The sequence below is a fragment of the Lagenorhynchus albirostris genome, chromosome 15 (genome assembly GCF_949774975.1).
Source record: "Lagenorhynchus albirostris chromosome 15, mLagAlb1.1, whole genome shotgun sequence".
In the NCBI taxonomy this organism is placed as follows: domain Eukaryota; kingdom Metazoa; phylum Chordata; class Mammalia; order Artiodactyla; family Delphinidae; genus Lagenorhynchus; species Lagenorhynchus albirostris.
Window position 1 is genome coordinate 25,770,230 of NC_083109.1, and position 25,237 is coordinate 25,795,466.

General features: G+C 48.4%; 2 protein-coding genes across 2 annotated transcripts; both read right to left on the reverse strand.

Annotated features, from left to right (window-relative positions):
• Positions 1-332: 332 nt before the first annotated feature.
• Positions 333-5,887, reverse strand: BPIFA1 (BPI fold containing family A member 1). Its single transcript, XM_060124047.1, has 9 exons — positions 5,852-5,887; positions 5,489-5,663; positions 5,138-5,297; positions 3,559-3,666; positions 3,092-3,241; positions 2,151-2,235; positions 1,470-1,533; positions 1,038-1,107; positions 333-489 (listed from the first exon to the last, which is right to left on the reverse strand). The coding sequence occupies exons 2-8, from the start codon at positions 5,646-5,648 to the stop codon at positions 1,043-1,045; spliced, it is 792 nt and encodes a 263-aa protein (XP_059980030.1). The 5' UTR covers positions 5,649-5,663; positions 5,852-5,887; the 3' UTR covers positions 333-489; positions 1,038-1,042.
• Positions 5,888-13,518: 7,631 nt separating this feature from the next.
• On the reverse strand, positions 13,519-25,232 carry BPIFA3 (BPI fold containing family A member 3). Its single transcript, XM_060124474.1, has 7 exons — positions 25,109-25,232; positions 19,089-19,239; positions 16,889-16,996; positions 15,869-16,018; positions 14,573-14,657; positions 14,087-14,150; positions 13,519-13,553 (listed from the first exon to the last, which is right to left on the reverse strand). Exons 1-7 carry the CDS (start codon positions 25,230-25,232, stop codon positions 13,519-13,521), a joined length of 717 nt encoding a protein of 238 aa, XP_059980457.1.
• Between the last annotated feature and the right edge of the window lie 5 nt (positions 25,233-25,237).

The following is a 25,237-nucleotide window of genomic DNA, read 5'->3' on the forward strand; positions in this document are numbered from 1 at the left end:
TCCTGAACATCTCTCTAATCTGCCATTTTCACTTCTTGCGCGGTATCTTGTGTATCATCACTTTTGCCTGGAGTGTTACATCTACGCAACACCCTGTCCACCCATCCTAGGAACCCCAGAGCAGTCTCTCTGAAATCCACACCCATCTGAACATCTTCCCGTCCTGGCTAAGACCATTAAGATTTCCAATGTAAGGTCCAAACTCTGTTCTACAGCTCCAACCACTCAGGCCAGGGTACTTTCCCAACTATGAGCCCTCCAGCGATGGTGAAGAATGACAAGGCATCTTGTGCAGAGAAAGGACAGTTTTATTTGGTGACGAACATGGAATGTGACACATGCCTGGTGGGAAAGAAGGGGAAGCAGTTTCCTTGGAGAGGAGGCTGCTCTGTTTCCAAACATGCCCGTGTCATGGTCCAGGACACGGGCCAGCCTTCTGTGAGCCCTCAGGTGCTGGGCAGGGCGTGGATCGAGCAGCAGGAAATGGTTCTGTTGGGACAAGACCCCAGCTGGAATGGAGACTCGAAGTCCCTGAGTCTTGCTGGTATTGGCCCATCATCAACCCCCCTCCTCCAGAGGGTGGGGAGGAGGCTGAGACCCTAAGGCTGGGGTGATCTTGACCCTGAGGCCCGGGGTCAGGGGGCTCCTTGTGCATGTGCTTGAGTGAGTGTGTGTCTGTGTGTCCATTTGTGCGTGGCGCGTTTGCATGTGTGTGTACATGTGTGCGTGTGCTGACATGAGAGTGTGTGCCTCTGTGTGTCTGTCTGAGTGACCATGTGTGTGTCCGGGCATTTGTGTGTGTGTGTGTGTGCACGTATCCACGACCATGTGTGTTTCTCTTTGTAGCTGTGTTGCGGTGCCGCCTGTGTCTCTCCACCTCTGTCAGCATTTCTGTGGACTTCTCTGTGCATCTTGGTGTATGTCTATGTGGCTGTTTGTCTCTCTCTTTGGATGTCACTGTCCCAAGCCCCCTGCTGCCCCCACCAGGAGAAGAACAGCCAGCTCCCAAATCCTGCAGAGTGGGTTGCAATACTCACTCAGCTCAGCACAGGCCAGGTCCCTTCCTGGAAGGCTGAGACTTTGATTCCAGCCCATACATCAGTGCGTCTGGAAAATGAAGAAACAATAACCACAGACCAGAGTGAAGGAGCCCAGGGACCTCCACAGTCCTCTGGAGGCCTGGGACTAGGGAATGGGAACTCTGAGCTCCAACCACGCTCAGGCAGGGCTTGGAGGGGACCGTACCGCCTCCACCAACCAGCCCAGCTGTTCTCAGTGTCAGGGCTGATGTGGGGAGATATAGTCTATGCCTCAACAGGATCTGGATAATTCAAGGCAAGGAAGAAATCTGAAATGGGGAGAGTTGAGGCTGGAGGGACCTAGCTGTCCCACGTGTGCAGGGACAGAGCTCCCTGGGGGAAATCCCTGCTCCTGCAGTGGGGAGGGAGGGCTTGGAAGCAGGTACTTACCGACAGTGGAATGTACTAGAGTGGCGTCCAAGTGATCGAGAGCCTCAATGACCAGAGGGCAGACCTGACCCAGGGGCAGAGAGGAGAGTTAGGCAAAGTGGCACCTTAGGGAGAGCCTGGCAGCAACAGCATCCCCAGTATGCGTTCCCTGGGGAGATCGCCCATCATTTTTCTGTATCTGAGAGTGTCTGATTCGAAGCAGTCCCACAGATGAATGTTCACACACCCACACTGGGTGGAAGGAGGAACTGAAGACATGGGTGAGGTGCCCAGTCACGCAGTGAACTGTTGTTCGCTGTGTGATCTGGCACCTGTTTCTGAATAGGGTGGACTACCCTGGGAGGGGTGAGTTTCTGGTTATAGGAGGCATCGAAGCATAGGCTGGGTGGGCCTGGCCTGCAGCCATAGTGGGGGTGGCCTGGGAGCTTCTTGGGGCAGGAGCCCATCTGTTTCAGCTGTAGTGTGGACACACACAGGGCCTGGCCCAGAGCAGAAACCAATCAATACATTTTGAAGGATGAAAGGAAGAAACGTGGACAGATGGATCAATGGACAGATAGACTGATGGATGGAATTTACTTATTAAACTGAGAGGCTCAGAAAAGCTCACCCCAGGGGCTTCTTTTAGCCTGAGAAGCTCTAAGAGCCAAAGGTCAGGAGCCCCCTCTTGTACTCACTTACCTGGCCCTGCACCAGCCCAGGAAGGACATTATTCAAGATCCCAGTGATGTTGTCAATAAGGCTTTCACTGGGGAGGGCGCCCAACCTGAAAGAGAAAAGCCACGGGCAGTGCAGGGGCCTGAGGCTGGTACGGAGAAGCACTTGTATGTGCCCACTGCAGACTCAGCACCGAGGAATGGAACCTGGCCTCGTGCCTCCACACCCACACGATCCACAGCAAGGGGCACATCCAAAGGGAGCGATACACGGCACAGCAGCGCACATACCAGGTACGTGTGGAATAAACCCACAGTTCCAGGGCACAGTAGGTGTTCAATAAGGCTTTGTAGAATCCATAAATGAATGAACAGTGCTTAGTATGTAGTTGTCATGAGGACTCAATGAGATGATACGTGTGATGCACAACACATGTGTTCAGTAAACGTGAGCCATGATGGGACGACTCCTGTATATTATACCTGCCCCCATCTCCCTTGCAGCACTAACTGAAATAGTAACCCAGGTAGGCTCCATAGCTTTTACCCTTTACTGGTACAAAGCACGTCGCATCTATTATTTTAGAGGATTCTGTCGATAATGCCAAAGGAGCTCCATATTGCAGTTATCTGAGAAAGCTGAGACCCAGGCTGGGGAAGCACTGTTCAAGTTCACACAGGAAGCCCTCCATCCCTTGCCACACCCCTCAGGTAGATGGGGCTTGAACTCAGATTTCTTGTTGCCTAATCCAGCACAGAATTGGTCAGCCTGGCCTAAGAAGGGATAAGTGACCATTTACCTATTCATCCGTGCTTCCATGCAGCCATCCATCCATCCGCCTAGCCATCTTCTCACCCTTCCACCCTCCCACTCATCCATTCTCCCATTGTTCTATCTTCCCAACCATCCATCCATCATCCCATCCTATTGTTTCTGGACAGGAGTAGCCACCCCTCTGGCCTCACCCATTAAGCAGGGAGATTTGCAGGCTGCCAGGGGAGAAAGTGCAGCTGCAATGGACGATGTAGAACTTCTCCTGTTCATCTTTCACAGCTAAGAGTTCTGAAGTGATGTTTAGCTTCACAGCCAGCTTCAATGGACTTCCAACCAAGGGCCTGAAGAAAAGACACTCTGTTGCAGCTGGTCTCACCACATCCCAAGGCAGAGGAGGCTTTTCTCCTTGACAGAAATGCCAGCCATCTTGCCCACAGCTGTACTCATCTCATTTCCCAGCAGAGGAAACCAAGGCTCACAGAGGTTAAATGAGTTTCCCAAGTGACTCAAGGTCACTCAGCATGGCAGCAAATGAGCTGAAGTTGGAGGCTCAGGTCTGTTAGACAGACTCCAACACCTTTTTTCTTTTTGACTACCCAAGGTCATCAGGGTCTCCTCTGGTGAGCCATCCTCCCATTCCCCCTTGGGACCCACTCACATTTTCACACTGAGGACCATGGCCAGAGGGATGGTGACATAGAGACGATGGCCATCAGGGCTCTTCAGGAGGACAAGTTCCAGCAGCTGGGGATCAGTGGTCTTCAAACTGCCCAGGGAGCAACATTGGGAGGAGAAACATTAACTCCTCTAGTTCTAAATCTAGAAACCACACCTAACTCCACCTTACCCATCCCAGAGTGGGAGCTACCCATGAGGTGGGATGGAGGAGATAGGAGGGGAGTCTTGCAGCAAAAGCCACATGGGTTTCGAGTCTCACATCAATTTTTCGCAAACTCTGCCCTGGGTCAGATCCAGACACACACATGGCCCTCTCCTCATCTCAAGTCTATAAGGTATTCCAGGATAGAGACTGTGTCTGGGTTATATTTTCATCCTGTATGCCAGCTCAGAGCCTTACAAAGAAAGGGCCCACTCTATATTGGTTGACTTTGTAGACTGATGAGCAGGGGGGTAGATGGATATGTGGGTGGATGCATGGAAGAGTAAGTGGTTAGATGGAGGGAGGATGGACAAATAGATGGATGGATGGGTAAGTGGTTATTGGAGTCCGGGCAATTGGAGTAAGTCCTTCACAAACATTTATGGTAGGAATCACTCATCCTGCCAAGTTCTTCCATGGCAGATCAATCAACAATGTTTGTCATGGAGAAGGAGAAGCAGGAAGTCGGGGAGAATGGAGAGAGGGTGGAAGTAAGTCTCTTCTCTGAGCCAGCCACTGAGCCAGGTGATCTACATCTTTACAGTCCTCCCAACAGTTTTTCTCTGTGGGTACCGTAATCTTCGTTTTACAGATGAAGAAACCAAGCCCAGAGAGACTGAGTGCCTTGCCCCAGGTCACCCAGCAAGTACACGGTGAATATAAGAATCAAACTCAAGCCCATCTATCTGTCTTCTAGTCAGGGGCAAGCACCTGGGTGGGTAGGAATCATGGGAATATCCCTGACCCAGTCCTATGGAGGATCTAGGCTTTGCCAGCTCACTGGCCTCAAACTTTCTACTATTGCTCCTTGCTTAGAGAGCTCTGAGGTGGCTCCTGGATTGTTCATCTTGGATTGCTCCACGGACATCACATAATGATGTCACTGAGGAGAGTAGCTTACACTTTCTTGCTTACATCAAAGGCCACAGTGTTCTAAGGGATTTCACAGGTGAGGAGAACAAAATTACTATCATATAGTGGAAAAGACCTTGGCTTTGGACTTAAGTCAGTTAGAGTTAGAACCCTCACTCTGCATCACTCCTGTGGTGTGATCACAGGCACCTTCCTGTGCCTTGGTTTTTCCGTCTGTAAACTAGGGATTATTAAATTGACCTCAGAGGACTATGGTGAGGATTATAGATGATGCTGGGGACTAAGGACGCGCTTTAGGACTGGGGGAAATTGCTAGTTCAAGAGGGCTGGTGTTCCCTGCCAGACTGTGAGGAAGGTCTCAGCCTGAGTCCTGGCCTCATGTTCAGACCCCCCCCACCCCCCTTCAGGGCCACTGCCTGGGGCTGTTAGATCTCCAACGGGGGTTCTCCGGTGGGGTCCAAGGCCCTATTTTAGGGCTACTCACTCAACGATGTTGTTCAGGAGAGGAGTCAGTAAGGGCACTTTCCCAAGCAGGCCCCCCCGCTGGCGACTGGGAGAGTTCCCTCCAGTCTTCAGGATGTCCAAGAGCGGAAGGTTTTCGAGAATGTCCAATAGATCCTCGGCGAGCAGGCCATTGCTGAGAGCTGGAAATGGGTATGGGGCCCTTGGGGGTCAGATCTGACAATTATGGGTCCTCAGTCCTTGCCCCCTTTTATCTCTCTTCCCAACCAACCACACACACACACACACACACACACACACACACACACACACACACACAAACACAGACATACACACACACCCCTGAAGGAGGTTATCACAGACTCTCACTTACCACTTGTCAAGCTTCCAGCAAGATCTGTGGGACTCAAGGCCAGGGATGGAGTCATAGGCAAGGGCAGTGTCTGGTCCAGGGGCAAGGTCAGGGCTTCCAGCAGGACCATGGTCTGGGCCAGCAGCCCACAGAAGACAACAAGGCGCCCAGTTTGAAACATCTTCTCATTCAGTATCTGTGGAAAGAATGACAGGTCCACTGTGGCACGAATACAAGAGAGGAACCCATCCACCACCTGCCCCTGTCCCTGCACACCAGGGAGTGAATAGCAATAACTAACGCGTTTCCTCTGAGCCAGGCTTTGGGTTGAGTCCTCCACACTCAGGCAGTGGAGGGGCGGGGGACGGAATGGGCAGATCTCACCTGGCTTCTCAGGCGTCCCAGCAGATGTCTTGGTCTCCTCTTCCCTGCTGGCTACTGCTGAGGAGGCAGCCTCTTTTATAGTGTGGGAATCCGGAAACGAGCAGTTGAATGATGGGTTTCGAGATAACTCAGAATTCTGCAATCTGGTGGTGTCTTTCAAAGTAAGACACCAAAGTAATAATTGCTCTCCAAAGTAAATAATTGCCGATCATATTAGTAGGTGGGACAGTTAAGCCGTTTGATTGACAAGTTAAACAGAGGAAAACTTGAGATGGGGATGTTACTCAAGACTTCATGGTTTCACGTGTGGGACTGAGGCTGGGGACCCACGCTCTGAGGTGGCCTGAAGATCACATTTGGAAACACTGGGAGAGGCAGCCGGTGGAGCCCAGGAAGGGACCTCAATCTCATATCCAGGCCTTTTCCATTCTTGGTCCAATTATTCTTCTCCAGTTGGAGGGCTCTTGTTCCCAAAATGTCAAAAAAGAGTCAAACTCTCTCTGATTTCCCTACATCTGGGGCACCCCTCAGTTCCAGGGCAGGGGTGTCCTGGTTTCTGAATCCTAATTGCGTGACAGTCACATGCTGGGGGCTACACATCCTCACAGAACCCTGGAGGGAGGGGTTGCTGTTCCTCCTTTGCAGAGGAGAAAACTGAGACCCAGTGGGGACAGGTGCCCAAGGACACAGAGAGGATGGGGCAGAGTTAGTGAGACAGGCTGGGACCTGGGACCTGGGACTCTTTGCTGCAGTGCTTGCACCTGGACAAATGTCTCCTCAAGCAACAAAATACAAACAAACTATAAGGGGCTAAACATAACCGCGTGCATGGGCAGGTGGGGCAAATTATGGACAACAAGATACAAAAGGACCTAAAACCCATCTGCCACTTCTGAAGAGCCAGGAGCACAAACGGAGTACTGCGCATGCCCCCTGAACTCAACACCACCAGAGGGTGGGCAAACTACGTAAGAAACCCCTCTAGCCTGATCCCTGGACGCACCCCTACCCTCACCCCATAGAAGGAACCAGCTTGCCCTGCCTCCGGGGGGGTGAGCAAGGGAACCTGTTACTAGTTTTCACTCCCCCCTGCTGTAGCAGGGACCCCCATAAAGGCTTGCCTGAATTTCTTGTCTGGCCTCTAGTCAATTTCTGTTGATTAAGGAAGGCCAAAAACCCTGGTCAGTATCATTAGGACTCAACCCATTGGATAATAATAACAATAAAAACAGTGTCAACAGCTAATGCTTGCCAAGCTCTTGCTGAATGCCAGGTGCGGCATCGTTTTCCACCTCCAGCCCCTCACAATCCTGTGTGGGATGGGAACGAGTACGTCCATTCTACAAGGGGGAAACTGAGGCTCGTAGTGTGAGGTGACGCGTCCAGAGTCTCACAGTGGGCATGGGGCCTAGGCATTCACGCTCTAGTCCTTTCTCTTAATCACTGGGCTGAGAGACGAGGATGCCTTGGGCACGCTCTGACCGTTTTGCATCCCCATGTCTGTGAATGTCATGCCTCCCACTTTTATAACCTGGAAAATGCTTTCCAGTTTCCCAGGCCTGAGGGATTGTGTGACATCCCGGTCTGTACCCTTACCCTTTCTTCTTCCCTTCCCCAAATGAAGTAATGAGGCATTTGTTACCACCACTTGGGCCTTTGGAGTCTATTTTACAGGTGAAAAAAAGAGGCACAGGGAGGTCCAGGTCCTAGTCCAGCGAGAGCATATTATAAGCAAAAGCGGAGAGAGAAGGGCGAAATGCACATTTATGGACTACCTACTCTGTGCCAGGTGCTTTCCATACTTGAACTTCATCTTTGTCATGAGTGCTTGATATTGTTGAACCTCAAATGTCAGATAAGGAGACTAAGGTTCAGAGAAGGTGATTACTTCCCAGGGATACACAGCGAGTGAGTGGTGTCAGAATTCTCCCCTGTGTCTGATGCCCCTGTAATCAGTGAGCCACGCTGCCTTCCCCTCATGTCAGACCTTCACTGGAGCTGCTCCCACTTCCTGTGAGAGTCTGGCCGATGCCTCCAAGGGGCTGGGCCATGGCCTTGAACTCAATCATCTATTCAAGCACTCACCAGACTCTTCCCACAGCTTGTATGTTGTCAGTCATCCTCAAAGGGGTCCCCTTTTATGTTACCTTGGTACAACTCTTGTGGTTTGGGCCAGGTTGCCACTCTTTTGGGGGGAAATGGAAGCAGATAAGCCAAAGAGTGGATTCAAGTTTGTTACTGGACAGCTAACAGCTGCTGGTTTGAAGCTAGGAGGCTGCATTTGTGTTACGGCAGAAAGGGGATGGATATGGGCGCATATTGCCCTGGTTCAAATCCTGTGACCCTGGGCAAGTCCCTCCAAACCTTTGAACTTCAGTTTCCTCATCTGTAAAATGGGAGGATAATATCTACCTCACAGGGCTGTGGGGGATAATGTCTGGGGATGGGGTATGAACTTCATTTCATAAACTCATGTGTCTACATTTTTTTTTTTGAAGATTTTTTTTGATGTGGACCATTTTCTAAAGTCTTTATTGAATTTGTTACAATATTGCTTATATTTTATGTTTTGTTGTTTTGGCCGCAAGGCCTCTGGGATCTTAGCTCCCCAACCAGGGATCGAACCCGCACCCCCTTCATTGAAAGGCAAAGTCTTAACCATTGGACTGGCAGGGAGGTCCCTACATTTTTTTTTTAATACATAATCCCTTCATTTATTTATTTATTTGCTTATTGGCTGCGCCATGCCACGCAGCATGTGGGATGGTTCCCTGACCAGGGATCTAACCTGGGCCTCCGCAGTGAAAACTCTGAATCCTAACCACTAGGCCACCAGCGAACTCCCCTACATATTTTTTTTCTAATGTATGTATAGTTTAGCATTTCACATGCCATTTTGCTGAGTAACAAAAACTTCCCCATTTCCCCCTGGGATTTTATTTCTGTTCCAGGGGCTTTATTTGTGCCAAGGCATCTGAAGAAGGCTGTCCTGTCCCTGTTTTGACTGGAAATATAGAAGCAGCTATATGCCATCTGACCCCTTGATGCCAAGATGCTGTGCTTCCCTCCCGTCCAAAAGGCCCCTTCGAATTTAGTCTTTATTTTTTTTTTTGCGGTACGCGGGCCTCTCACTGTTGTGGCCTCTCCCATGGCGGAGCACAGGCTCCGGACGCGCAGGCTCAGTGGCCATGGCTCACGGGCCCAGCTGCTCCACGGCATGTGGGATCTTCCCGGACCGGGGCACGAACCCGTGTCCCCGGCATCGACAGGCGGACTCTCAACCCCTGCGCCACCAGGGAAGCCCTAGCCTTTACTTTTTACTGGACACCCTTGCTGGACACCCAAAATTGTTCTGTGTCTTGATGCCTTGGGTCTCAGGCAGGATCCCGGGGGACTGCCACAGCCCATCTGCCTGGAACTACTGAGACCTTCCAGTTAACTTTCTCTCCCTGGGGTCCTGCCACCTCTCCTGGTTCTGGAAGGGAATGTGGACACAGAACCCCTCTGTTCTGGAATCCCGCACGTTGACTTGGGGTTTCTGTTGTCCTCTTCCCACGTCAAGGTTTGCCTGGGGAGAAGCAAGGCCATGAGACACTTCTCAGAACCCACTAGAACTATTTTCTCTTCAATTTCTCTTGGACCCTCACACTCCACCAACCCAACATGGGAAATTTTCTAGTCCTGGGGGCAGGAAACCTTGCCTCAATTCATCATGTATATGCTATTCTTAATGTCTCCTATGCCCCAAATTTTGAAATTGAAAAACCCAGGCTTTAGGAATTCCCTGACAGTTCAGTGGTTAGAATTCAGCACTTTCACTGCCGTGGCCTGGGTTCAATCCCTGGTGGGGGAACTAAGATACTGTAAGCCGCCAGGTACGGCCGATAAAAAAGGGAGAGAGAGTGAAAAGAGAAATAGTATCTTATAACTAAAACAAACAAACAAACAAAACAACTCAGTCTTTTAAAAAAGTTAACCTACAGTAAAATTGACCTTTTTTGGGTGTATAATTCAATGAGTTTAACACATGAAGAGTTGTTTTTTTTGTTTGTTTTTTTTGCGGTACGCGGGCCTCTCACTGTTGTGGCCTCTCCCGTTGCGGAGCACAGGCTCCGGACGTGCAGGCTCAGTGGCCATGGCTCACGGGCCCAGCCGCTCCGCGGCATGTGGGATCTTCCCAGACCAGGGCACGAACCCGTGTCCCCTGCATCGGCCGGCGGACTCTCAACCACTGTGCCACCAGGGAAGCCCACATGAATAGTTTTATGTAGCCACAATAATACAATAATACAGAACAGTTCCATCACCCCCAAAATACACTCAGGCTGCCCTTTCATAGTTACCCCCTCCCTCTTCCCCTGCAACTGGCAACCACTGATCTGTTCTCTGTCACTGCTGTTTTGTCAGAGACCCAGGCTTTGTAGACTCAAAAGCCTTCTCTCTGCTTCTGCTGAAGTTGCCCTTCCTTGAAACACAGGTACTGTTTGTTCCAGTGCCCTGAGCAGGGCAAGGGTCATGGGGCATCAGGAAGCATGGACGGACACCCAGCTAACATTTCAAGACAGTGTTTTCCGCATTGGCGATGTCAATGCCTCCCCAGCGTGTTTGTCAGAAACTGGAGGTCATGTCCTTTTCTTCCTATGTATCAGATTGTGACTGTGTTTGGGAGCCTTTACTGGTGTCATTTTGCGAATCAAGGGATCCATTTTTATGTACTGAATTGAACTATGGTTTAAAATAGACTGAAAATGTAATGTTTCCCCTCTAATAAGTGGTTACTGTAAAGAAGAATGGGTTAGTTACAGATCGAATAAGGAAGCTACCTCTTCTCTGTATATCCAGTGTTTGTGGTTCTCTGTATATCCATTTTATATTATTGCTAATGAACATGTGTTCACTGGTGAAAAATCGAGAAAATACAGATGAACTAAAAGGAAAAATAACATCTAGAGTCCTGCCACTTCCCTTTTTATTTTAATAAATATCTGTACAGTCCGGTCAAAAAAACCATGAGACCCATTTCAAAGGGCAGAGTTCATTTTATTTTTCAAGGGACTCTGAACTATGCAAGGTCGTTTTTCCAGAACTTGGGGGTGGGATGCTGGTTCTCTTCCCTGGGAGTCAGAACTCTGTACGGAAGGGCTTGGAAGTCACAAGCACAGGTGAGCAGGGCCTGGAGCAAGCTTCTGAGTATTTGGGGCTGAATTTCTGCTTCAGTGACCGCCCCCAACCCCAGACCCCAGTATCATAATAGAGGTCCATTGTGAAACAAGCTCCTCCAGGAGAAAACACAATGAGTCCACAGCTCTGTGAACCTCAAAATGAAAAGAAAACAGAATGCGAGAAACCCAAGGAGGCCCCTTGAGAAAGGCACCCCTGGAAGGGTCAGGAAGAAGACAGACAAAAGCTGCCTTCACAAGGGACCAGGCAACCTCGCTGGAGGATGGGGCCCAGCCCTCCCATGTTTGCTCTTTGAATCATGAGCCGGAAAACCCCTGTAAACTCAAGGCTGTCAGGGGGAATCATTCGTGTGAACATGGGTGTTTAGGGTTGCAGATCCCCAGTGAAGCATTTCGGATTAGGGAGTCTGAATTGAAAGATGGAGACATGAGTATCTCTTGCCCCATTCTCATCTTTGAGCTGTTGACACTTCCTTGTTTGAGCTCGTCAATCTAGCAGAACGCAGATTTCAACATTTTTCTCCCAGTGTGGGGTTGTGGGTGGGATAGGGGTGTTAGAAGAAAGGGATGGAAGACTGAAGTGGGGATTCAGAGTGGTCAAGGCTGTGGGCTCTGGAGTCTGGCTGCTTGAGTGCAGTCGACTTGGTCATTTCCTGGCTCTGTGACCTTGGGCAAGTGGCTTGCCCTCTCTGAGCCTCAGTGTCCTCATGCATGAATAGGATAGCAGTTTTGGACTTCATGGGGTTTCTGTGAGGATTTGATGTGATGCTGGATGCAAACTCCTAACACCAAGATTGGCACATGCAGAGTGCTTAGATGTATGTGCTACTATTATTGTGTGTGTGTGTGTGTGTGTGTATTTCCCCTTGATTTCTCAGTATGCTGTCCCTTTCCTTGGGTGGAGGAGGGCAGGAATCTATATTTAAGAAGTGAGTAGTCATTAATCAAATAATTAACAATGAATTAAATGACTTTTAATAAGTATTGCCCATGGACCTAGCAGATGCTAAACATATTGCAAATGTCTTTTCATGTACTCCTACAAACATCCTGCACGGTAAATAGTTTTTATTTTCAAAAAAAATTTTTTTGTTAAAGTATAACATACATAAGAAAAATGCACGTAAGTGAACCGCTCAATGAATTTTCACAAACTGAACACCCTCCCCATAACCAGCACCCAGATCAAGAAAGAGTGTTACCAGCCCTCCAGAAGGCCCTCCTACTACGTCCAGTCACTAACCCTCTCCCTGAGGGTAGCCACCATCCTGACCTCTGACAGCACGGGTTAGGTTTGCTGTGTTTGGGCCTCATATAGACGGGAGACGTGTGTTTCGGGGCCTGGCTTTGTTAGGTGTGTGAGATCCATCCACGTGGTTGTGTGGGTGTAGGTTATTTTCATTACTGTAGAGCATTCCGCTGGTGACGATCCCACAAGGTATTTACCAATTCTATTTACCCATTCTTTTGATGGGCATTTAGGGAGTTTTCACTCTGGGGCTATTATGACTACGGATGCTATGAGCAATGTTGGACATGTCTTGCGGTGCCCATGTGCATGTATTTCTGTACCTAGGATCGGGACTGTGGGTCAGAGGGAGGAATATGTTGCCCTTCAGGGGATGTTGCCACGAGTTTTACAAAGTGGAGATGCGACTCATCTCCCTCTAGCAGTGTGAGGCCCCCGCTGCTCCACATCGTGTAAGATTTCTATTCCCACTTTGCAGGGGAGGGAGACCAAAAGGTAAAATGCCTTGTCCCCGATACAGCTAGGGAGTCATAAGACGAGGACTCACCCATTATTTAACCATGGGTATTTGCTGAGCACACATTTGGTGTCAGGCCTGTGCTGCGGGCTGGAGGGTCATTGGTCACCCTGATGCACATGTTTATACCCTCCTGGAACTTCTCGTTGGGCTGAATCAAATTTGAACTCAGATCTGTTTAGTGCCAGTGTTTATACTTTACCACTCTGTCACTGTTCTTCTTCACCCCCTTGGAGCCCAGCAAGGTTCTGGGCACATATTAGGTGCTCAATAAACATGGGTTGAATGAACAAGGGGATGGGAACTCTCAACAGGGCCCTCCCCACACTGATGAGCACATCCATGGACGCGCTATTGGCTGCAAATTACAGGAAAAGAAAGAGTGTTTTCTCTGGCATTTCTGGGCTGACGAGCGAACTCAGGCATATCCTGGGTTTGGGATGGACCTTATCAGCCATCAGCCAAGTCTCAGGATGGACCTTCGTCAGGTCTGACTTTTGGAACTCAAACCTCAGGGCCCAGGCAGAAGGACCTCTGTACCCTTCAGAGCTAGAATTTATTGTGGAAGAGGACAGGATGTCCACAGGGCCTGTGGTAAGAGTGGCACATCAGAAGCCCCACTCTGAGGGCGACTTGCAGCCTCCAAATCTGGAATCTCCTTCTGATTATCAGTGGGCAGCTAGGGGGCGCTCAAGTCTGGCTCGTGGAAGGCTGGCTGGACTCAAAGTTGGTTGAGTTCATGAGCAATGGCCTGTTCTGTAAGGAGAAGAGGCAGAATCAGTCACCAGGCGTCTGCCCTCTGACCCCCAGGTCCACACCAAAGGGGTCTCTCATCCATCCATGCTGACCAAGGCCTGGTGCCGGGAACATTCACATTAAAACTCTTCAAATGATATCTAATTATTCAGTTCTTGTGTCTTCCACTCACCGTGAGCTCCCTGAAGGCAGGGACTATATCTGTTTATCTGCAACTGGGATGGGGGAGGGCTTGGGTGTGTGGGAGGGCAGTGCTCCCTAAAGGATTGAGTGGAGATCTTGGGAGAAGCTCTGGTAACCTGGAGGTTTGGGTGAATTGGCGGGGCACAGCCTGCTTGGTAGGGGTGCCCTCTGCTGTCCCAGCTCTCTCGGGGGATAGTGAAGGTCATGGTCATATGGTCACCTCTGAGTGTCCTCAGAGCACATGCAGACACCCCTCAGCAGGCCTCAATAACAGCTGCAGCGGGGACACCTCTTCTGGCCATTTGCCCGTCCTGAGTCCTCGCCCCGGAGGGACACAGGTGCTCACTCACCCATGAGGCTTTTCAACAGTTTCACATCCAGCTGCCTGAGGATTTCATCGATCAGAGGACATTCCTGGGCCACCAACACAGAGAGAAGGGTCAGACCAGGGAGTGGGATAAGAAAACTGGAGGGGCTGTGGCTGGAAGCCACGGGATTTCCACAAGGAATCATGGCAAGTGTGGCTCCCTTGTACTGAACGCCAACTACCCACCAGGTGCTATGCACAGCACTTCCGTGCTTTGCCCCCCTGAATCTTTGTGGCTCTCTGTGAAATGGGGACTGTGATGGTTCCCATGTTACAGATGGGGAAACTGAGGCTCAGGGAGGCTAAGTCACTTGTCCAAGGACACACAGGCAGTAGATGGCAAAATTTAACATCTTAATTTGAGATTTCTCAGGTTCTAAAGCCCAATTCTTTGCTGAAATGCCAATATATATGCTCTGACCCTCGGACTCAAGGATGCCCAAGGTGAAACTACTTTTCTGAAACTTACCTGACTTTCTATCAGGTGTGGGATAACTTTTTCCAGGTTGTCTCTGAGGTTGTGGAAAAAATGTTTCATCTTTGGTGGGATATCTCTAGAAAGAGAGATAGATATACAGAACAGAACAGAGAAATACAGACAATACTAATGCCAGGTGCTGTGTGTGGAGAACATCTCACACAGCCATTTAATCCTCAGAGAGCCCTACGTGAGAGGCATCATTGTAAGCAATAGTCAAAGGCGCAGCTCAGAGAGGTGATGTGCCTTGCCCAAGGTCACACAGCTAGTTAAGTGCTGATTAGATTAGAACCAGGTCAGTAACTACAGTCCACAGTTTTCTTCGTGGATGTCTGGCATGATCTAGGCATTCAGTGAAGGTCTGATGAATAAATGAATGGATATCCACTGATGACCTAGTTGCTTTCAGCATTCTGGAATTACAGAGAGAGATCAGACACAAATCTTGCCCTTGAGGGACTCGGTCTGTTGGGGTTGACACACTTGGTCAGCTAGTCTACAGATCTTTATTTAAGTCTATTTTTTTCTATCTTGTTCACTACTGTATCCCTAGCATCAAGCATGTTGTGCCTAGCACATAGTAGGTTCTCAGCAAATATTTGTTGAATGAATGAGTGACGAGGAAGAGCTTTAAAGAAGGAAGGAGGGGCGTCCAAGCATAAGGATCAGCGTGTGCAAAGGCACGGTGGTATGAAAATGTATGGCATACTGATGGAGGGGGGTTCTTCAGAGAGACTTGAGGGCAAAGGGCTGCAGAGTGGGGTAGGGGACAGGACAAGTAGGGCCTTGAGTGACATCCAGAAGTTTGCTCTTCATCCAGAGGGCACTGGAGAACCATTGGAGTGTCTGGAGCAGGGGCTGGCTGACATGGCTAGATTTCTGGGCTAGAAAGTGATTTCTGCTGCAGGGGGAGAACAGAGTGAAAGCGGTGAGGTCTGAGTCAGGGAAAGTTGGAGGAGGCTCCCACAGTGGTCCAGGAAGTGGACTACAAGCCCAGTCAGTGGCTGTGGGGATGGAGAGAAAGGGAGCAGGTGAGGGTTGCCAGGAGGTCATTGATGGGACCTGTGGAAGATGGGCTGTGGGGAGTGAGGCAGAGGAGGAGTCTGGCTTCTGGGAGGGTGGCAGGGCCACCTCTGGGATGGGGATGCAGGAGGAGGAACAGATCCTGGGGAAGATCCTGGGTGAGATCTCTTTGGGGCTCACCCAGGAGGTGGTGGAGACCTGTGGCTGCAGCCAGGGCCAGTCAGGAAGGGGCCCAGCCCTGGGGAGGGGCGGCTGGGATCTTACTCATCGATGACAGTCATGCGGACGCTGCTGGGCTCCACGCGGCAGTTGCCTATCACCAGATCCCTCCGGCCAAACTCATCCTTCTCCAGCCAGAACTCCACAGCGAGGTTCATGCGTGCGTGTGTCTTTATGATCTGGTTATTGAAGGGCCTGGGGACGAGAGAGAGGAGGAGGGGGGAGGGGCAGGAGACAGAGAAAGAATAGAAGGAGGAGGAAGCAGCCAACACGGAGAGTGTCTCTTTCAAGACATTCACAGTGGGGCTCCACGTTGCCTGGATGTTAAATTCTGTGGTCAGCGATTAAGGAGAAAAACATTACTAGCCAGAGTGCCTTCTGAAAATCCTTTAAATAGACCAGATTAGGGGGCCTTCGGAAATTCAAAAATTGAGAGTTAATCTTATTCTAAAAATCTTTACAATTTAGTGGAGCCCTCCCAGAGGCAGTAGATGTTAAAGGGTAGTCTAAACCAGAGGAGGGAAGGGTGATGCGATCATTAAACCCTATCTCTCTTTTTTTTTTTTTTTTTTTTGGTACGCGGGCCTGTCACTGCCGTGACCTCTTCCGTTGCGGAGCACAGGCTCCGGACGCGCAGGCTCAGCAGCCATGGCTCACGGGCCCAGCCGCTCCGCGGCATATGGGATCTTCCCGGACCGGGGCACGAACCCGTGTCCCCTGCATCGGCAGGCGGACCCTCAACCACTGCGCCACCAGGGAAGTCCCCTGTTTCTCTTTTTGAAAATCGTTGTAGGGAACTCACATAGGTTTAAATGAGCATATGACCTGCCTCCACTGACCAGTGATCACCATCCATATTTCAGCTGAAGAAAGCAAGGCTCAGAAATGTGAAGTGACTTGCCCAAGGTCACACAGAAAGTGAGTTCGGAAACCAGGAATTGAAACCAGTTTGCAGCAGAAAGATCTGGGTTCCCCAAATTGCCAAAATCCGCCCCCCGCCCCCCACTCCCAGGTTCCCAGTGAAGAGGAACAGTGCCCTTCAGGCCCCGCTTCTGTATGACTTACAGCCTTGAGTCAATGTCAAATTCAAGTGAGATGTTTGCCAAGAACCACTCCTTATGGAAAGACATCTGGATCCCACCATAGTCCAGCTGAATGTTGGTGACGTTGGCGCTGCACAAGGAAAGAGCAAAGACCCCTGCAAGGGTGAAGGGTCTCAGACCTCAAGGCCTTGGGCGTTACAGACAAGGCTGGCCTGTCTCCTAGCAGTCGGATTTGGAGTCAGATCCTTTTACAGATGCTCTGAGGGCAAGAGCTCCCTGCAGGAGCCCTGGGGTTACAAGCTGTCCCTGAGCGCCCCCGAACAGCTCCACACAACTGATTTGTGAAACCCATAGCCAACTGCAGACCCAGCCCCTGGGCCCATTCTCAGAGCCAGCCTCCCGCTCTCAGTGGATAGCCCCACCACCTTCCCAGGGGCCCAGACCCAAACCGTGGGAGCTGTCTTCAACTTCTCTCCATCCCTCACCGCCACATTCCACTCATTAGTAAATCATGTTGGCTCTGCTTGCAAAATATATCCTGAAATGGGCCACTTCCCGTTACTCTGTTGCTTTCGTCTGGTCCAGGTCACCATCACTTCTTGCCTGGAGATGCTCTAGTTTCTCTCTGGGCTCCAGGCTACGATCTTGACCTCTCCACAAACCATCTCCATGTGGCAGCCAGAGGGGCCTTAAAACTCCCCTATCACTCAGTGTTCTCCACTGGTTTCTCACTGCTCTTGCAATAAAATCTGAACTCCGCATCACAGCCCCTCAGATCTGCAGGGTCTGGCCTCACCTGCCTCTGCAGCCCCATCTCCTACCACCCTCCCCTTGCTCACCCAGCCACACAGGACTTTTCCTCCTCCTCAGATGCATCAATCTCCTTCCTACCTCAGGGCCTTTGCACTCACTGTGCCCCCATGACCTCACGTCACCCACCTCCTTCTCTTCATTCATATTTCTACTTAAGGGATAGGAAGGTCCCCCGATCAGCCCTCTCACTCTCACCCCTGACCTGGCTAAATTTGTCTTCATGTTATATCCCTCCATCTGAATTAGTTATTTACTTTTGTGTCCTATCTCACTAACTAGGATGTAAGATCCAAAAGGGCAGGGACTGTAGGTCTGTGTAGAGCTGTATTCCCAGTACCCAGCCCAGGTGCTGGTACACAGTAGGCGCTCAATGAATAACTGTAACAATTGTTAAAGGAATGAATGAAGGGAAGTGATTGTGACTGCACACAGCAAGGGAAACCCTGCTGGTGAGTACTGGCGCTCATTAAAATGGAGGGAATGAGGGATTCAAATCAGAGAGAAGGTAGGTCAAGGGCACAGCAGGCTGGGATCATGGTGTTACATTTGAGCAGCTTTGAGACCAGGCAGCTGGGGAGGCCTGCATCCACTGAGAGGAAGGGGGGAAAATGGAGGTGGAGGACAGGCCCAGTTCTGCGAGGCTAATTGTACCAATGGCTACGCATCCATTATGTGCCACAGGGAAAGCTCCTAACAACTCCAGGACGCAGGGATAATTACGCCCATTTCATTGAGGAGGACTCAAGGCTGGAGCTCAGGGAGCTCAAATGCCTTGCCCAGAGTCACACAGCTTTCAAGCAAGAGTGGGGTTCAAATGTCAGACTCTAGTCCTGGGTTCCTTTGGCACCCCAGATGTTTATCCAGGCTGTGCTCTGGGTACCCATTTTATAGATGAGACCAGAGTGGCCCAGCAAGTTCCCCAAATTTGGTGGCAGAGTCAGGATTTATTTATTATTTATTTTATTTTTTTTGCGGTACGCGGGCCTCTCACTGCTGTGGCCTCTCCCGTTGCGGAGCACAGGCTCCGGACGCGCAGGCTCAGCGGCCACGGCTCACGGGCCCAGCCGCTCCGCGGCATGTGGGATCCTCCCGGACTGGGGCACAAACCCGTGTCCCCTGCATCGGTAGGCGGACTCTCAACCACTGCGCCACCAGGGAAGCCCCAGAGTCAGGATTTAAATGCAGAAACTTTTGCTCCCAAACCTTCACCTTTAATTATTCTGCTGTGCTGCCTCTCCCAGTGACCCTTTGTGCTGGGCCCCCTACTCATCCTTGTGTTGGGTGTGACATCTCCTTCCAATCTTCCCTCCTTTCCTCTTCACAGGCCTCGTACTGCCATGCCCTCAAGCTCTGCCCTCTTAGAGCTTTATCAGGAGTCCCAGGGCCAGTGACGGGGTTCAAGATCTCACCTGCCTTCTTGATGCTGCTGAAGGTTCATGCTGCCAATTAGCCAGCCCACCATCCCCGAGGCCGTCTGCCTGGAGGCATTCAGACTGTCCAGGAAGCGGATGTTCTGGATTCGGCACTCTGTATTGCGCTTCGTGAGGCCCTGCACAATAACTGGAAATGGATATGGGACCAGTGACATTGCACGATGTCCTGGCAAAGGTGGGGGTTTGGAGCCAGGAGGCCCAGGTTGCAGGCTGGCACACCGGCTTCTTGCTGAGTGATTGGTGCGTCATCCCCCTGCCCCCAACACTGAGATCCACATTCTTCATCCGTGAAATGATGCTTTGCAGTGCCGGTGTGACACACCTGCAGAGGGTCTGGCAGGCAACAGCTGCTAAAGAGAGATATTATGGTTGAAATTTGCCCAGTGCCGCATCTCTGAACGTGGAACACAGAGCCTAACGTACGGGATCTAGATCACAGTAAATGTTGGTTGAAGAGAAAAAGAGGTGGGCAAATAAGGAAAGAATAAATGGATATCCTCCCCCACCATGCTCGGAATAAACTGCAAGGCTGGGTGGAGCTACAAGTGGAAAAGAATGAATTCCAAAATGGAGGGAAATTTGAAAAGCTATTGACTTGCGTGAAGTCCTAGCTCTCTGGACCCTAGACCCCACCTGCCCAGGTTGGGGGCCCAGTTCTGACAAACCTCAGAGCTCACCTCAAGACACATTTATTGCACTGACTCAACCCTCTAGGTGTTCAGGCCCCACACTGAGAACTATGTATTACTGCAGAGCCACAGAAGCCATTGTCACACCTCACCAGTATCCTCCAGGGCCAGCCCCCAGACCCCCTTTCAGCACCCCATGTTTCTGCTGCAGAAAGTGTCTCTGGGGCTTCCCTGGTGGCGCAGTGGTTGGGAGTCCGCCCACCAATGCAGGGGACACGGGTTCGAGCCCCGGTCCAGGAAGATCCCACATGCCTCCGAGCAGCTAGGCCTGTGAGCCACAAGTACTGAAGCCCATGCACCCAGAGCCTGTGATCCGCAACAGGGGAAGCTGCCACAATGAGAAGCTCGCGCACTGGGACAAAGAGTAGCCCCGGCTCGCCACAACTAGAGAAAGCCTGCACACAGCAACAAAGACCCAATGCAGCCAAAAATAAATAAATAAAATAAAATAATTAAAAAAAAAAAAAGAAAATGTCTCTGGAGTCATAGATCTGGGTTCAAATCCTAGCTCTGCTACCTCCCTGAGTCTTGATTTCCTCATCTGTGTATTAGGGCAGTAATAATACCCATCTCATAGGATACTTACTAGGAATATTGAGACATTTAGCCAAAGGATATTTACTGAGCATCTACTGGGTATCAGGCTCAGTACTGGGCACTAAACACACAAACCATTTTTCTATCTAGTAGGAGAACATACAGTAAAGAAATAGTTTCAACGATGGAGTGAAACTATAGGTATGCTTAGAACTCTTAGTAGTTCTTGGTTAATGATGATAGTAGCACTTGGGTATTTGTGAGCAGCAGACACTAGTAGTTGTCAGTCCAGTATCCATCCATCCATCCTCCCATCTATTCTCCATCTATCTATCCAATATCCATCCATCAATCCATCCACTCATCCATACATCCTCCCATCCATCCTCTTATCCACCCACTCTCCCATCCACCCATTCGTCCTATTCTTCCCATCTGACCCCTCTTTTTTTTTTTTTTTTTTGCGGTACGCGGGCCTCTCACTGTTGTGGCCTCTCCCGTTGCGGAGCACAGGCTCCAGACACGCAGGTTCAGCGGCCATGGCTCACGGGCGCAGCCGCTCCGCGGCATGTGGGATCCTCCCGGACCGGGGCCCGAACCCACGTCCCCTGCATCGGCAGGCGGACTCTTAACCACTGCGCCACCAGGGAAGCCCTGACCCCTCTTTTGATTCAGACACTCTTTTCAATTCCTGGTCCAGATGAGGCTGTTGATTATCATTGCATGGTGACTCTTACAGGTACAAAGTTCGCATATGATCCAAGTTGGTTCTATCAGACTAAACAGACCCTATGCTTCATGTTTGAGGGGAAGGTTTCTTTCTCTTTCTCCTACTGGAAAGGAACAAGACAGCCTATAGCTCCAATGGCCACTGGCCACCATTTTCCTATCACACTGTGAACCAAACCCTGCGGATGAAACCATGACGATAACAGAGCTAAAAAAGGATGAAATTCAGTTCTGGTTGGCAGCTTTGAGCTGCTGATCGAACCAAACCCGGAGCTTGCCCTACCTATGACTTTCAGTTGTGTGAAATACTTTTTTTTTATTGTTTAAACCAGATTGACTTGAGTTTTCTGTAACACCCTAACAGATACGTGAGAAGTGGTTGTAGAGATAAACATTTTCACAGTTGAAAAACACTTTGCACATACTTGCCTTCATTTAAGTCTCAAAAGCAGCCCAATGAAACAGCTTTCTAACTGCACCTATTGTACAGATGAGGATACCTGGAGCCACAACCACATGTGAATATATTTGATAACCTAAATGCAATGCATACATTTATGGCAAACCATAAAATGCCAAGTCATGATGAGGGGAAATGAGAAACATCGATAACTTAAAACCATTAAGAAATAGAAACAGGGCTTCCCTGGTGGCGCAGTGGTTGAGAGTCCGCCTGCCGATGCAGGGGACACGGGTTCGTGCCCCGGTCAGGGAGGATCCCACATATTGCGGAGCGGCTAGGCCCGTGAGCCATGGCCGCTGAGCCTGCGTGTCCGGAGCCTGTGCTCCGCAACGGGAGAAGCACGCGTACCGCAAAAAAAAAAAAAAAAAAAAAAAAGGAAACAGGTGATCTCATTCCCCAAAAGTTTTGATCTAGATGGTTTTATGGAAGACTTTTACCCAACTTTATGAAAAGGTAATTGTGAAAGAAAATAGAAAAAGAAGATGCAAAATTCATTTTATGAGGCTAGTACAACTTGCTTCAAGAATAGTACAAGGAAAAGATATTACACATCAATTTTATGTATGAAAAATTTGCTAAGATCCTAAATAAATTACTAGCTAACAAATCTAATAGCTAATAGTACATTATAAAAATATCATATTACATTATAAAATATAAATTTTAGTTTGATACATTATAAATACGTTAATGTATATTATAAAAATAATACATGATAAAAATAATAAAGTACATTATAAAAATAATATAATAATAGCAGATTATAAATAGATAATTATAGTATGTTATAAAAATATCATATTTATTCCAGAAATGCTAGGATGGGTTCAACATAAGAAAATCTATTAATACAGTTTATCACATTAACAGAGTAGAAGAAAAAGATGGATTAATTTTTAGATGCAGAAAAACATTTGTTAAGGACCAATACTGATTTATGATTAAGAAAAATTTAGGAAACTAGAAATATAAGGGGACTTTCTTAACATGATAAAAACTATATCCCAAAAACCTACAGAAATATACTAAGTGGAGAATTCTAGATATATTCCCATTCCTATAGGAGGCCTTGGCTATAGTGCAAGATAAGAAAAAGGCACAAGAAGTATAAGGTTTAGAAGAGAAAAGATAAGACTGTCACTATTTGCAGATGATATAATCCTCTAGATAGAAAATTGAACAGAATAAATAAGACAAATTATTAGAACTAATAAGCGGTCAGTAAGACTTTTGGATAGCAGATTAATTTTTAAAAATCAACAGCTTTCCTCTCATCTGTACCAGCAATACCAACTAGAAAATATAATAGAAAATTAGGCAATATTTACTGTGGCAACAAAACCCATAAATTCTCTAGGAATCAATTTAACAAAACATACTTAAGACATTTATATAAATTTAAAATTCTATTAAGGGATCTAAAATATAATCTGAATAAATTGAAAGATATATTACTTCTGTAATTGCCTAACATAATACTGCAAAAATGTCAATTGTCATTAAATTAATAAACAAATTCAGTGAAACCCTAATTAAATTTCCAGAAGATTTTTTCTCTTTTTTAAGGAACTCAACACAGTCTAAGATTCATTTGGAAGAAGAAAGTTCTATCAGATAAAATGGCATTTTACAAAGATGTAGTATTTAAAATATTATGTTTTGGGTACAGAAACAGTTACACAGACACAGAACACAGAACTCAAAAGGGAATCCATGTGTTTGGAAAGCTGACCATTTAGTAGGTGGGTTGAATGGACTCATAAGGAGAGAAGTGAAGCTGAATCTCTAATTTACAGATGTAAACATACATAAAGATAGCCTCCAAATGGATTAAAATCCTATATTTGAAAAGTGAAACTGTAAAGCTGTTAGAAAAAACAGGCTGGAGACAAGGGCTTAAGACTCATCAAATATAAACCATAAGATGAAATGTTGATGAGTTTGAAAATATTCCTGTTCAATGAAGTGTCTACAAGCAAAGTTAATAGGTGACAGTTTGGGAGAGATGTTACCAATGCTTAGACCTGACAAGGGACTAATGTCAAGAATAAATTAACATCTTCTCAAATCAAAGAGGATTAAAAAAATTGGAAAGCAAATAGAAAAATGGGCAAAAGATAAGAACAGGGAATTCAAAGAAGTCAAAATGGCTAACAGAATTAAGACGTGTTGCTCAAACTTCTCACTAATCAAACTAATCTCACTAATCAAGCTAAAACAATTAGATATCACTCAAACACACATCAGACTGGCAAACAATTAGAAAGATGCTGTTATGTACTGAATTGTGCTCCCCCCACCCCAAATCAATATAGTGAAGCCTTAATCTCCAATGTGACTATTTGGAGATGGGGCCTTGAGGGAGGAGTTAACGTTGAATCAGGTCATAAGGGTGGGGCCTTAATCCGATGGGACTGGCGTCCTTATAAGAAGAGGAAGAGACACCAGAACGTGCTCGCTCACGCTCTGTACACACACAGAGGAAAGACCCTGTGAGGACACAGTGAGAATGTGGCCATCTACAAGCCAGGAAGAGAGGTTTCACCAGAAACCAACCCTGTGGGCAACTTGATCTTGAACTTCCAGCCTCCAGAGCTGTGAGAAAATAAATGTCTGTTGTTCAAGCCACCTGGTGTGTGGCATCTTGCTGTGGCAGCCCAAGGAGGCTGATACCAGTGGATTCTCTCCAGTGTTGGGAAACAAGGGATACAGGTATGCTTGTTTGTTATTGGAATGGGCGTAGACCTGCACAGCCATCCTAGAAAGCAATCTGGCAGTCTTTAGTTAAATTCAATTTGCACCTGCCTTAGAGCCCAGCCATCTCCCTTCAGGGTATATCCCAGGGAAATTCTCCCGTAGGTTCTAAGAAGGACACGTGAGAATGTTCATTGCTGTGTAGTTTATAATAGTGGGAAGTTAGAGACAACTCAAGTGTTCATCCCTAGGGAAATGGCCAAGTGATGATGAAGTGGATGTATTTCATGGACTTTTCTGTACAAGTCTGAAGCAACAGATGTCAACAGCACGGTGTCCAGTGAAAACAGTAAAAAAAAAAAAAAAAAAGAAATCTATATAGCTTTACCATTTATGTAAATCAAAACAGTGTATGTTTTACAAGGATATGGGCATTTAAAAACACATATATTAGGGAATTTCCTGGCTTTCCAGTGGTTAGGACTCTGTGCTTTCACTGCGGGGGCCCGACTTCAATTCTTGGTCAGGGAACTAAGATCCCACACGCTGCGCAGCACCACCCCAAAAAAGCCAACACCTATATTAAACAAGCTGCAATGCCTGCCAAGGAAGAGGGGAATGGGCGTGAGAGTAAGAGGTCGAGAGGAAAATAACATAAAATAAAACACAAGAGGGGTCTTGCCATGGTTCATGATAATGACGATGTGCTAGGAATAGGCATATGATCAACTCAAACTCAATTTTGTGTACTTCAGGTCTAAGAGAAAAGGAAGAGAAGAGGGTAAGTGACCAATTCCAGGTCATCTAGCAAGTCAGTGGTGGGGTCAAATGAATGCTTTCCCTACCCTCCCTGTGACAGTGGGCAGAACATGGGCTTAGCTTACTTCTCGCCAGACCCGATTTGCTGTCTCTGTGGGTCTTGGCCAGGCCAGGCCAGTGCTGCTTATGGAGGGCCAAGGGCAAGGCCAGTGAGCTGAGGAGGACCAGGAGCCTCCAGAGTGAATGCATCTTGG